Here is a 12338-nt window from a genome sequence, read left to right on the forward strand (position 1 = left end):
AGCCTTTCCTCTCTCAACAGAGCCCTGATCCTGAAAATCAAAGTGCTTCAGCCTCAGACTCTTGCACAGAACACGTCTGCTCGTCGCAAAACGACTTTCCTTCCCTGGGGCAGAGCCTCCATCTGACACACCAGCAGTAGTGATGGGGGGAGGCATCCGTTATGAAGCTCTGGCTCACAGAGCAACCATTCTCAGCGCTCCCCCTTCCTACATTCCGTGTCGCCTCCCTTCCCCCGTGCTCTCCAGCCTCCTTGTCACCCCGACACCTGCCTTTCCTACAGGTAAATGCCCCATTCTCCTGTCCAGTCCTCCCACCGTCTCCCGATGTGGGGGACCTGACAGCCGACCAGTTAGACCCGGGTGCTGACCTGCTCGGCCGGGGGACTGACCGGCCAGCGTGCTCTGGCCGAATGGCTGGAGCAGGGGGCCCCAGGGCAGTGCATTAGCCCCTAGTGGGTGTGGGGGGAGTCAGGGGTGTGGGGCGGGCAGTGGGCATGAGGAGGCCCCTCCCTGTGGCTCAGGGCAGTCCTTTGCCTCCAGAGCTGCTAGGGCCGCATGGACGCCTCTGCCAGACCCAGTCCCCTGGGCCCAGGGCGGCCAGGGCAGGGCGTCCTCAGCCGCGGCCACGGTCATGGGCGCGGAGCAGGAATGTGCGCCCGTGCCAAGCCATCCAGCTGGAGAGGTTGTGTAAACAGCACCCGAAACCGGAGCCACAGGGAGCCAGGAAGGAGGGGGATCAGAAGGAGAGGCCGCGGCTGGGAGTGACCGGGCCCTCCTGACCAGGTCCCCGAGCACAGCCGTCACGTGAGCCTGTGGGCACTGAGGCCACGGCTGCCGTCCCTGCCCTTGTCCGGCCTCTGCACTGAGTGACGGCCCGCAGGCTCAGGCTGACGGGGTGACCCCCCGCTGGGCAGCAAGGCGGTCATCGCTGCGGGCCCCAGGGAGCCCCGGAGACCAGTGCTGCCCACGGCGGAGGGTGGGCGGCGTCAATCTGCTCTCCTCTGCTGTGGCCCCGATTCTATCCACCACCCGTCCCAGGCCTGAGCCCCGGGCGTAGGCGTGTGCTCCCGTGACCAGCCTGGCGGTCAGTGAAGGGACCGTGGGGTTGTGACCACAGACCCTGTGTGTCCTGGGCTGTGAGGCCTGAAGGCCGCCCCGCGCTCTCCGCTCGGGCGAGGCCACGCGGCTGCCTGGGACGTGGCTCCGGGTGCCCTGGGAGGCCATTCCTCCGGGTCCAGACGGGGTGGGAGGGGGACCTGGATCTCCAGCGGCCGAGTCCCGGGTCAGAGCACAGGAAGCGGCGGCCCTTGTGTATGTCGCGAGGTTCGGGTTAAGGAAGCGCCTTGTTCACCCTTCCCTGGAGGGACCCAGGCGGGCGCTCACCGCCCAGCCTCCCAGCCTCGGCCTGCGGGGCGACACGACGTCCCCAGGAACCTGACCGCCCATCCCGGGTCCCCAGCAAGGCACAGAGAGCTCCCAGCAGGCCCTCTGGGCTCAGCTCTCGGCCTGTGGGCAGCTCCCTGTGGGTGGGAACTGCCCCCAGGAGGGGCCTAGGGTGACGCCTGCTGCCTCCACCTGTGGGACCCATCACCGAGGCCTGGGGGCCCAGGAGCTGCCAGACCGGACGCCTGACCCTGCTGACCGCCAAGGAGGGGGCTGGCCCGCGTCCCTCATCCCCTCTTCCTCCCTCGTCCAGTGGCCCCTCAGGGATCACTGGAGACACATGTTTGGCTCGCATTAGAGCCAAGATTGGGATTTGCTCTCGATTTAAAATAGAGAGTTTGACATGATCTGAATCTTCCCCAATCGCACAGCGCTGCCTGGGGACCGAACCCTGTAGCAGCCGGGAGGGTGGGGCCGGCCGAGGACTTGGCTGGCGGGCGGACCTCCCACATCGGCCGGGAAGCTGTGACCCACGTCAGCCTCGGCCCGCAGCCCCACGGCCCTGCATCTGCTGTGGACAGACGAGCCGGCAGGTCTGAGAGCTGTGGGCAGGGTCACTCAGGCCGAGGGGGCAGGGCTGTGACGGAGCGACCTCCATGGACCCCCACTTGGCTCTCCTCCTCCCCCTGCCTCCTCTGCCCGGAGACCTGGGCCTCCCATCAGCTCTGCGGGAAGCTGGGCTCCAGGGAGCATGTGGGTGGGCGCAGGAGCGGCCGGTGTCTCCCTCCTTTACCGGCCCCGCCCCGCCCCCAGCACCGGGGCCCAGCTTCCTCTGTGAGTGCCCTGCCCAGCGGGAGCTGCTGCCCAGGCTGTGGTCTGCCCTGAGCATGCAGGGCCTGTTCCCCAAGTTCTCCAAGGCACCCCAGCATTTGAGCAACCCCCGCCTCCAGCCTGCCCCTCCCACACTATAAAAACCAGGCTGCGCCAGTTCCATCCGTCCAAACAAGGGGAGCAGGTCTGGTTGGGGGGCATTCATGCTGGGAGCGCCAGGCCTGCTCAGCATGTCGGCCAGGCCACGCCCACGGCCACGCCCCCAGCCAGGCCACACCCCGGCCAGGCCACACCCCAGGCCAGGCCACACCCCGGCCAGGCAGGCAGGTCAGTCCCTGGTCAGCCGGTGACTGGAGCTGATTTGCAGAGACGGGATTAGGGGCTCACATGGAGCACTTGTCCCTTCCCAGATTAATCTGTCTACGTCCTCCAGCCTGAACGGAGAACATGTGGTAAATGCATGATCTGGGGACAAATGAAGGAGTGGGGGTCAGGGCTCTGGTTCATGGAAGATGTTAGGAGGCCGCCTCGGCCATCAGAGCTGCCCTGCCGCCATGGCCAAGGAACCAGTCTCAGGAGCCAGAGTGTTGTGAAAAGTGTGTATACATGTGTGTGCGTATGTGTGTGCATAACTGTATGCACATGCATGTGTGTATATGTGTATGTGCATGTGTGTATGTGTGTGTGCATCTGTGCACAAGCATATGCATGTGTATGTGTGCATGTGTGTATACGCGTGTGCATGTGTTTATATGCATGCATCTATGTATATGTGCATGCATGTGTGTACATGTGTGTGTTGGTTTCTATTCAGAACGCAGAAGCAGCCACTTTTCAGAAAAGCAAACACCAGCGTCTGGGGCGCAGCCTGCGGGCGTCCACAGCCACTCACTGCCGCTCGGAGGTCGGAGGTCGGAGGTTGGGGTGGGAGCGGAGCCTCTGTCCCCGCCGCCCAGAGCCACCGCGGAACTGCCCAGACGCCCAGCGCAGCTGCCCCGGAGGGGCTGGAGGGACAGCGCATCAGCGTCCCCTCCTGTCTCCCCGCCGGCCCCTTCCTGGAGGAAGTGCCCAGGAGGAGGCTTCTGACCGTGAATGAAACCTTCAGATGCTCCTGCTTGGCTGCAGGGGAGGCTGTGCCCCTCGGGGTGCTGGGCAGTTTCCACGGTAATGGAGGTGGCGGACATGTGCGCGAGGCCCCCGGGACATGGCCTCCTCCAACGCCGGCGTCCTGAGCTCTCGGTGGAAAACACGGGGTTTTCATTTAAAAAGGAGGAAGACACAACAGCAAAACTGTGTCCTTCTCTCATGACAAGGGAACTCTCCCACTGGGCGAGGCCGTCAGCCTCCAGCGGGTCGGAGTCTTATTTCCCGTCACACTGCGCCCCCCCCCCCCCACCTCCGGCAGCTTCTCCCGCCCTCTGGGGTCTGGTCACGCATGGGCACTGCCAGGAAGGGGCACCTGGGAACGAAACCTCGGCTTGTCCTTGCCCAGGTCCACCCAACGGCTCAGCCACACACCTTGACGTGACCTAATCCTAGAAAAGCCACCGAAACCCGCGTCCTCCCGCCCCGCCCGAGGCAGCCTGCTCACCAGGTGCTCAGAGGGACGAGGAGGAGGAGGAGGAGGAGGAAGAGAGAACAGGTGAGGCCAGATTCTTTAGAAAGAAGAAGGACTGTGACTTTCGACAACCCATGACCTGCCTGCAGAGGTGAGGGCTGGAGTCCCGGGGGAGGGTGGGGGGCAGGTCCTGGTCCCCGGCCCAGCCTGACCAGTTTGCGTGGGGGTAGACTGGGGAGCAGCAGGCGCTTGCTGGTGGGAGTCCCTGCCGAGAGCCTGCAGTTTGGATTTTTCTGAGGCCGATTTCAAGTCCTCTGCCAGGACCCCCACAACCTGCCGCGTCCGTCCGAGAGCCACTGGGATGACTTGTTCAGAAAGGAGTAACGGCCGCGCCTGTGCTGAGCGTGCACGTCTGTGCTTTCCCGGGGCCCCAGGAGGGATGGCACGGGCCGGCGTTCCGGGGCCACGGACAGGCCAGGCCAGGAGGAGGGGTGATGTCCGGCCGGCGTTCCGGGGCCACGGACAGGCCAGGCCAGGAGGAGGGGTGATGCGGGGCCAGTGTCCGGGGCCGACGGTCAGGACAAGTCAGGAAGAGGGGTGATGCGGGGCTGGCGTTCCGGGGCCACGGTCAGGACAAGCCAGGAGGAGGGGTGATGCGGGGCCGGCGTTCCGGGGCCACGGTCAGGACAGGCCACGAGGAGTGGTGATGCGGGGCCGGTGTCCGGGGCCGACGGTCAGGATGGGGCCTGCACTGCCCGCGGCCGCTCTGTTGGGTGCGGGACACAGAGCAGAACAACAGGCTCCGAGTCCCCACGGCCCCTGCGCCTGGTTCACGGATGAGACGAGTGGCCACAGGACAGAGCGGCGACCTCGGGGCGCTGCGGTCCCAGCAGCCCGGGCTTTCTGGGCAGACACACTCGCTCCACTGGCTCAGCAGGACGGGGCAGACATGTTGTTAACATGGAGAGCGGCTGCCGCGTTTGGACGGTTATGGTCCGAACCTGTGGGCCCACGTGGCTGGGTGATGTGGGCTGCGGGAGGGGCAGCACATAAACAAAGCTGGATCAGGTGCATGTGATTGAGTGGATTCGAAACCTGCAAGGACGTTGTGACCACGCCCTTCCTTTGCCTCGTGGGATCTGGCTATGAAATAGACTCGGCTCGCAGGCCGTGGCGCTGTCTCTCCACGTGAGCCCACGTGATTCCCACCAGCAAGCGCCTGCTGCTCCCCAGTCTACCCCCCACGCAAACTGGTCAGACTGGGCCGGGGACCAGGACCTCCCCCCGCCCCCCCTCCCCGGGACTCCAGCCCTCACCGCTGCAGGCAGGTCATGTTGGCTTAGTGGTTGAGCATCAACCTATGAACCAGAAGGTCACCCTCCAGGAGGAAGTCCAGGGGCACCAGCCTCGCATCGAAGGCATCTTCGCCGGAGCACCGTCACTGACAGCAGCAGCCTGGGTGCCGAGACCGTCCCATAGAGGCTCGCTGACCTGCGGCAGCTGTGGGGCCTCCTCATCGAGGAGACGGAGAAGAGACCCCAGGCGGGCGGCTGGAGGGCGTGCCGGGGGCCCAGAGAAGCTCCTTGTCCCTCCATTCAAAAGACTGGGAGTTGCCCGAGGATGTCGATGTGGAAGAAGCTACGCAAAGGACTGAGGTGCCAACATGGGGTCAGCTGAAGAAGATGACAACTGAGGCCCAGCAGATGGTAGAAAAGCAAGGAGTGGAAGCTACGCCCTCGGCCATGTTTATGGCGGTGCCAGTGTTGGTGAGCTGCCCGTTTTCTGTAAAGTCCTGCGCAGCCAAACCTGAGGACTCTGGGTTAGATATAAACCAGCAGCAAGAGAAACTTCCATTTTGTAGAAATAGTCTGTGGTTTGGTTTCTCTCTTGCTGCTGTGTTGCACTGGCGTTGCTTTGTTATTGTTTTATTCATAGCCAGAGTTTTGTTCTCTCGTTGCTGTATTACATTAACATTACTGTGTTTGTTGTTTGTTAATAGCCAGAGTTTTGTTCTTGATGTTTTGGTTATTCTGCATAATTTGCCTAGAGCTTTTGATGATGTAAATGGAAGTGTTTAAAAACAGAAAAAATGGGGGGTGGGGGGAGAGGCAGAGAGGGGCTACAGCGTTTGGACAGGTTATGGTCCGACCTGTGGGCCCACATGGCTGAGTGATGTGGGTTGCGGGAGGGGCAGCACGTAAACAAAGCTGGACCAGGTGCATGTGACTGAGTAGATTCGAAACCAGGAGGACGTTGTGACCACGCCCTTCCTTTGCCTCGTGGGATCTGCTGTGAAATAAAGACTCGGCTCGCAGGCCGTGGCGCTGTCTCTCCATCAGAGAGGGCCGCGTCCCACCCAGACCCAGCCTTCTTCTCTTGTCTGTCTTTTCTCATCCTCCACCGCCCCCTCTCAGGCTCACCAACCCTGGCTGTGCGGGCACGGCACAATATAGTAAATCTGAAAGACTTCGTTAAAGGTTCTGTACTCAAGTTTGTCCAGCCCAGCCGGCGTGGCTCAGTGGTTGAGCATCGACCTGTGAACCAGAAGGTCACGTTTGACTCCCGGTCAGGGCACAGGCCCGGGCTGCGGGCTCAATCCCCAGTGAGGGGCGTGCAGAAGGCAGCCAGTGGATGTTTCTCTCTCTTCGATGTTTCTACCTCTCTATCCCTCTCCCTTCTGCTCTCTCTAAAAATCAATGAAAATATATTAAAACTAAATTTGTCCAATAAAAAGGCTGGTTTTTATTTCAGTGCCCAAGTTAGACGGTTTGAAGCACTTTATGTCCCGCAAGGAGCAGCAGGCTCCAGTGGCCGAGGGAGCGTGCGTCCTGCGGGCAGGCCTGTGCTGCGAAAACCCCCGTGCTCACCCCGAAGCACTGTTAGTTCCACGTCAATGGAGACCCAGGTGCACACGCGGTCACCTGCAGTCCCAGGCCTTCGCCACCTTGTTCTCCTCACAGACCTTCCTTACGAGCTGGTCACCCGCTGGGGGCTGCTGGGTGGCTGCAGCCCCACCACATGCCGAGTGCCGCGACCACGGCTCCTCACGCCCCAGGTGAGCCCAGGGAGCCCGGGTGCAGCTGCCTGTGGCTGCCGGCCGGGTCGGGCCCTGTGCTGAGCCCCTCACGCGTTTTTGTCCTATTTCATACGTAGGGAAGCGGAAGGGAATGCCTGGGTGAAGCAGGAGCCATCCCTTCAGAATCGTCCCCGACCTGCTCACAGGATGAAAGCGGTGCTGCCTCCAGCGCTCCATCCGCACGCGGTGCGCAGCTGCGGGGGGTGAGTGTCTGTGGGGCCGCTGCACGTCCGGGGCCGGACTGCAGAGGCCGTGGGTCCACACGTGCCTGTGTTTGCAGGATCTAGAGCTCGCCCTTGGTCTCCGATGGTTGTGACGAGTCACCGCCATTTGCATCTTTGCTGCATGTTCTATTATTACCGATGCTTTTAGACTGTAAAAGCAGAGACGGGAGAGCCCATCCAGTTACCGTCCCACTCCCCGACCCCCGGGGTGGAGCTCCTCACAGACCAGGGTCGCAGGAGAGGTCAGGCCTCCGCGTCGCGTGTCCTGGTGACCCTCCCGGCTGTGGGCCAGCCCTGTCCTGCCCTGTCCTGCTTCCTCCCTGCTCGGCCCCCGGCAGCCGTCTGTGCTGCGTGAGGAGTTCCAGGACCGGGGCCATGGGAGGCTGCTTTTCAGGCCTCAGTGGCTGACTTCTAATGCGTTTTGTAAATAATAGAACGAAGCCATTCTCTGCCAACGCCCCCACGCCCCGGTGGTGAGGGAGCCGGTCTCCGGCCCCTGCTGCTGGCCCACGCACTGGTCTGGTGGAGAGACACGAGTGTGGGGGGACCGGGGGATGGGGTATTTTGTACTAGTTTTGGGTGTGCAGCTCAGTGGTTAGATAATCATAATTGACAGTGGTCCCCCGATATTCCCAGTGCCCCCGTGCCCCCCTGGCCCCACACGTAACTATTGCAATGTCATTGACTGTAGTCCCTGTGCTGTACCTTACACCCCCGACGGTTCCGTGACTGCCAATCTGTCCTTTTCAGTCCCTTCACCTTTTCCACCCGGTCCTCCCCGCCCTCCCCTCCGGCCACCACCGGTCCGTTCTCTGCATCTATGAGTCTGTTCCTGTTTCGTTTAGTCCCTTATTTTGCTCTTTAGCTGCCGCATAGCAGAGCTCACAGGGGACTTCTTCCTCCGCCTGACTCGCTTCACCCGTCACACCCTCCGGCCTCCACGCTGTGCAGAGGTGGGATTCCGTCCCCGTCGGTGAGTAGACCCCACGGTGTGCACGCACCTCGGCTCCCGCGCCCGCAGCTCGGCTGCCGTGATGAGGCTGCAGCGAGGCAGCCCGCGTGTCTCTTCTCGGGCTCGAGCTGGTGTCTCTCCAGTAAACGCCGGAGCGGGGCTGCGGGGCCGGAGGCCGCTCCGTGTCAGCCCGGAGGCCGCTCCGCTGTTTGCAGGGCGCGGGGTGGGCCCAGCAGCGGGCGAGGCATTTCCCAGGCACTCACGCGTTACATCCCCGGAACAATCTTGCAAAGCAGGGCGTACGTTTGTGTTTCCATTAATGAACTATTCACTGGGTAATGCGATTAAAAGCGAGCCTGCCGAACCCCCCGCGCCAGCCCCAGTGCCTTCTGGGAAGGCAGCCACCAATAACGTTTTATTGCTTTTCCTTGCAGAGATGTTTTATGTATATGAATATCAATGATAAAGGACCGTGCAGGCCCCTCTGCAGCCTTTCTTTTTGTTTTTTTCACTTTGCTCTTAACAACGTGCCCTTCGTTTCCACAGAACAGAGCGCTGGCACTGGGCCATCCGTGTCCGACGAGACCTCGTTCATTTTCTTTTCTTCGTTTTTCCTTTTTGTAATCCTCACCTGAGGAGATCCACTGATTTTTCAGAGAGAATGGAAAAGATGGAGGGAGAAAGTCAGGAAGAGAGAGAGAGAGAGAACACCGATGTGGGAGAGACAACCCACCAGTTGCCCCCGCATGCACCCCCGTAAAGACATCAGGGGATGGTTTTATTTGAGGCGATTCCTTGTGTTGTTTGGGGCTGCATGTAACCTCTGTGAGCTTTGATTTTCCAATAAATGAAAAAATGGAGGCACACACATCCCTCCTCTAATAAACTCCCAATTCCATCGTGCGGAGGAACAGAAACAGAACACGTGGTTGCTCTCGGAGCTCCGGAAATTGCATTTCCTAATCACAGGTGTTTGTCACAGGGATTCCTGCAGAGGCTGCGTCCCTGGAGGCGGCTGGCGGCTGAAGCTGCGGTTGCAGCACAGAGACCATTTCTCAAGGGCTGTTCCCAGAGCCTCAGAGGAGGGACTCTGCCCCGGCCTTGCACCTGCGGACGGGGGTGCGGGCCCGGCCTTGCACCTGCAGACCAGTGGAGAGAAGGGAGAAGTTCCTGCCTGCACGGCCCAGTAGGCACGACCTGCAGTCCCAGAGGAGCTGTCTCTGCAGCTGGGGGCTCGAGGTCTGATGTTTGCTCGTGTGGGGACGGGACACTGCACTGGGCAAGGACACCATGAGGGCCCCGCCTCGGAACAGCCCCGGGCTCCATGGGGAAATGGACTTTGTTCTACAGCATGGCCCACACCTGGGACACACCCTGAAGGGACCTGCAGGAACACCGCTCCGAGGTCAGCGCCCGCCTGGAGCCACGGCCCCTCTGCACCAGCTTGCAGGGGCTTGCTCTTCTGAGAGGAGGGTCCATGCGGCCGTGGCCTCGCTGCTGCTCCCGTTTCTCCCCTCAGTGGTGGCGGGTCCTCATCAGCAGCTGACAGTTCAGGGCGCAGCTCGGACACAGGCCAGCCTCTCCCCACGCGGGGGTGGGGCGCGGCGCCAGGGACACACCGCCCCACGAGGAGTGAGGGGTGCAGGCCAATGGCAGGGCGGCTGGCCCCGAGCTCGTGAGCGCATCTCTCAGAGCCCACTGCTCCGTTTCTGATAACAAGACAGCGGTTCCTAGTGGACCACAAGTTCAGGGCCCGGGGGGCTCTCTAGGCTTCGGTCTCCACAGGGCGCGGAAGCCAGCACCTGGGCCACCTGCTGCCCCATCACCCAGGACACACTGTGGCCCGCGGCTGTACTTTCCCGAAGAGCAGCCCAAGTCATTCGCATCAAGCGGACGAGTGAGGAGGAGCTGGAAGCACCTTTACTGAAGTGACTAGTAAATAGGTATGAAAGCCTCTGAAGCCTGGCCGGCAGGGCCCAGTGGTTGAGCATCGACCTGTGACCCAGGAGCTCACGGTTCAATGCCTCCTGGTCAGGGCACAGACCCAGGTTGTGGGCTCAATCCCCAGGAGGGGGCGTGCAGGAGGCAGCCGATCCGTGAGTCTCTCCCATCATTGATGTTTCCCTCTCTCCCTCCCTCCCTCTCCCTTCCTCTCTGACATCATAAGAAATATTTGTTTTTTAGAAAAGACGCTGAATCTTGCGCGGAAATTATGGCGCTGGGACCAGTAGCTGGTGAGGCCGTTTCCGAGGAACCCACCCCTGGGGCACTAGGTCTTCGTGGCTGAAATGCCCCGCCTTCCGTCCCAGACCGCGCGGGGGCTGTCCTCCAGGTCACACAGCAACACGCAGGTGTGGAGGGCGCAGCCCGACCAGGCTGCTGGGGGCGCTCCGCGTGGTGTGGCTGGATCCCTGCGGAGCGCGGGGCGTGCCGACGGCAGAGTGAGGGCAGGAGGTTGGAGCCCCGTCTGTGCTGTTGGCTGGGACTCTGGGGCCTTCTGCTGCGTGAATGCTCTTTTCTCCTGTGAGTATATGAGCCGACGTATGTGTGCATGTGTGTGTGTACGTGTGTGCTGCGCATATATGTAGTTACATGGATATGTAAACGTGCACACAAATGTTTGCTTTCCGCGGCTTTATCGTCTCTTGTAATAACCCTTTGCGGTCGTATTAAATTTGGACATGGGTGTCGTACTGGTTGGAATTCATTTCCATTGAAAGAGCAGAGATACATAACATGCAAGATTATGAAGGATCAACAAGATTTATTCATTTTTTTCTGGAACTACGTCACCACTAGTAGAATCACTACAAACGTTATCACTTTCTACGTCAGAGTCGGTATTCAAGGTGCCAAAATAAAACTCTTCATTACTTTCAGATTCGCAGTACACTTCTTTCGGTAACTTTCTTTTTGCCATTTTGGAGTATTATTTTGAAATATCTTAACAAGCGAGAATGCCTAATTACAGTTAAACGTAATTTGTAAAGCTTTATTTGAAATTCTGCGAAGTATCTCCGAAGCTTGTCGACTTCTTCACTCTCAAAAGGCGACTGACTCGCCACGGTGTTTTGCATGGCGCGTGTGGAACGACCGCGTTTGTTTATATTGAGTTTCGATATCTCCGATTTGTCGGGACAATGTTTTGGTTCGTGACAAGGTCGCTCAGACACTTAAGAGCTTTCAGAGAAATGATGAACTGATACATGAATGAATAGAGTTAAGATTCGTACGGTTCCTTGCTGTGGTGGCTGAGAGCAGACATGACCGGAACGGTAAAAAAGCTTTGGTGGCTGAGAGTAGACAAACGACGGCCAAGGGTTAAGTCACTTCGCACCGAGGATGAGCTGTCATGTGACCTGTTGTAAATGCCCAGCACACGACGTACAGTAACTGGGACCGTTCGCTCTGTGTGACACGTTGGGGTGCAGGGCGCCCCCGAGTTACCTTTTACCTCCTCCAGCTTGGCCCCTGGTCGGCTGGTTGGTGTCATCGAACCAAGGTTGTGGGTTCGATCCCCAGTCAGGGCACGTACAAGAATCTACCAATGGCCCTGGCCGGTGTGGCGCAGTGGATAGAGTGTCGGCCTGAGGACCGAAGGGTCCTGGGTTTGATTCGGGTCAAGGGCATGTATCTCGGCCACAGGCTCCTCTCCGGCCCAGGCCCTGGTCAGGGCTTGTGCAGGAGGCAACGGATCAATGTGTTTCTCTCACATCGATGTTTCTCTGTCTTTCCCTCTCTCTCCCTCTCTCTCTAACATCAATGGAAACATATCCTTTGGTGAGGATTCACAGCAAAAGAATCAACCAGTGAATCATGGACAAATGGAACAACAAATCGGTGTCTCTCTCTCTGTCTCCCCCCTTCCTCTCTGTCAATAGAGAAATAAAGAACAACAACGGACGGCCTTTCCCGTGTCTGCGGGCACCGTGCTGTTGGCGTCGGTGCGGTGCGAGGGGCGCGGTGCCGTGGTCTCGCCCAGGCCCTCAAGGACCTGCCGCCAGCTGTGATGAGTTATTGGCTTCAATGCTGAGCCCAGCGCTCGGGACACGAGGCAGGAGGGGCCTGCGGGTCCTGGAAGGGATGTGGCGGGACGGGCCCTTCTCTCCGTCTTTGCAGACTCCGTGTGGAGGCTGCTCTGCTCAGCGTGTAGATCCCTCTCCCCTCTCAGTCCGCCTCCTGTGGCCCTGCTTTCCGAGGGCTCTCCATCGCCTGGGAATGCACGGCTGGGGGGGAGGGGGAGTGTAGGGGCTGCAAGGGGGCCTGCGGGGGGCTGTGAGGGCTGTGGGGCTGTGAGGGGCTGCGGGGGGCTGT

The 12338-nt window shown here is 60.3% G+C and overlaps 1 protein-coding gene across 2 annotated transcripts; it reads left to right on the forward strand.

Moving 5' to 3' along the window:
* Positions 1-4022: 4022 nt before the first annotated feature.
* Positions 4023-10796, forward strand: LOC118660633. Of its 2 annotated transcripts, XR_004969000.1 has the most exons (5): positions 4023-6827; positions 6926-7051; positions 7938-8045; positions 9007-9967; positions 10209-10796. XR_004969000.1 is itself a non-coding variant. In XM_036318273.1 (4 exons), exons 1-4 carry the CDS (start codon positions 6553-6555, stop codon positions 9212-9214), a joined length of 717 nt encoding a protein of 238 aa, XP_036174166.1. In that variant the 5' UTR covers positions 4023-6552; the 3' UTR covers positions 9215-10796. The 2 variants fall into 2 exon arrangements, 1 of the variants encoding a protein (XP_036174166.1); XM_036318273.1 differs by having other exon boundaries at positions 9007-10796.
* The last annotated feature ends 1542 nt before the right edge of the window (positions 10797-12338 follow it).

This window comes from Myotis myotis, unplaced genomic scaffold (assembly GCF_014108235.1).
Source record: "Myotis myotis isolate mMyoMyo1 unplaced genomic scaffold, mMyoMyo1.p scaffold_m19_p_7, whole genome shotgun sequence".
NCBI lineage: Eukaryota > Metazoa > Chordata > Mammalia > Chiroptera > Vespertilionidae > Myotis > Myotis myotis.

What these genes read in the sequence shown, in the direction of transcription:
- LOC118660633 (XM_036318273.1), top strand. Translation starts at nt 6,553, where the DNA reads ATGTCCCGCAAGGAGCAGCAGGCTCCAGTGGCCGAGGGAGCGTGCGTC. An exon ending in GCGGTGCGCAGCTGCGGGGG is followed by an intron (nt 7,052 to 7,937) that starts GTGAGTGTCTGT and finishes TTTGCTCTTTAG; the next exon opens with CTGCCGCATAGCAGAGCTCA. An exon ending in GTGGGATTCCGTCCCCGTCG is followed by an intron (nt 8,046 to 9,006) that starts GTGAGTAGACCC and finishes TGTTTGTCACAG; the next exon opens with GGATTCCTGCAGAGGCTGCG.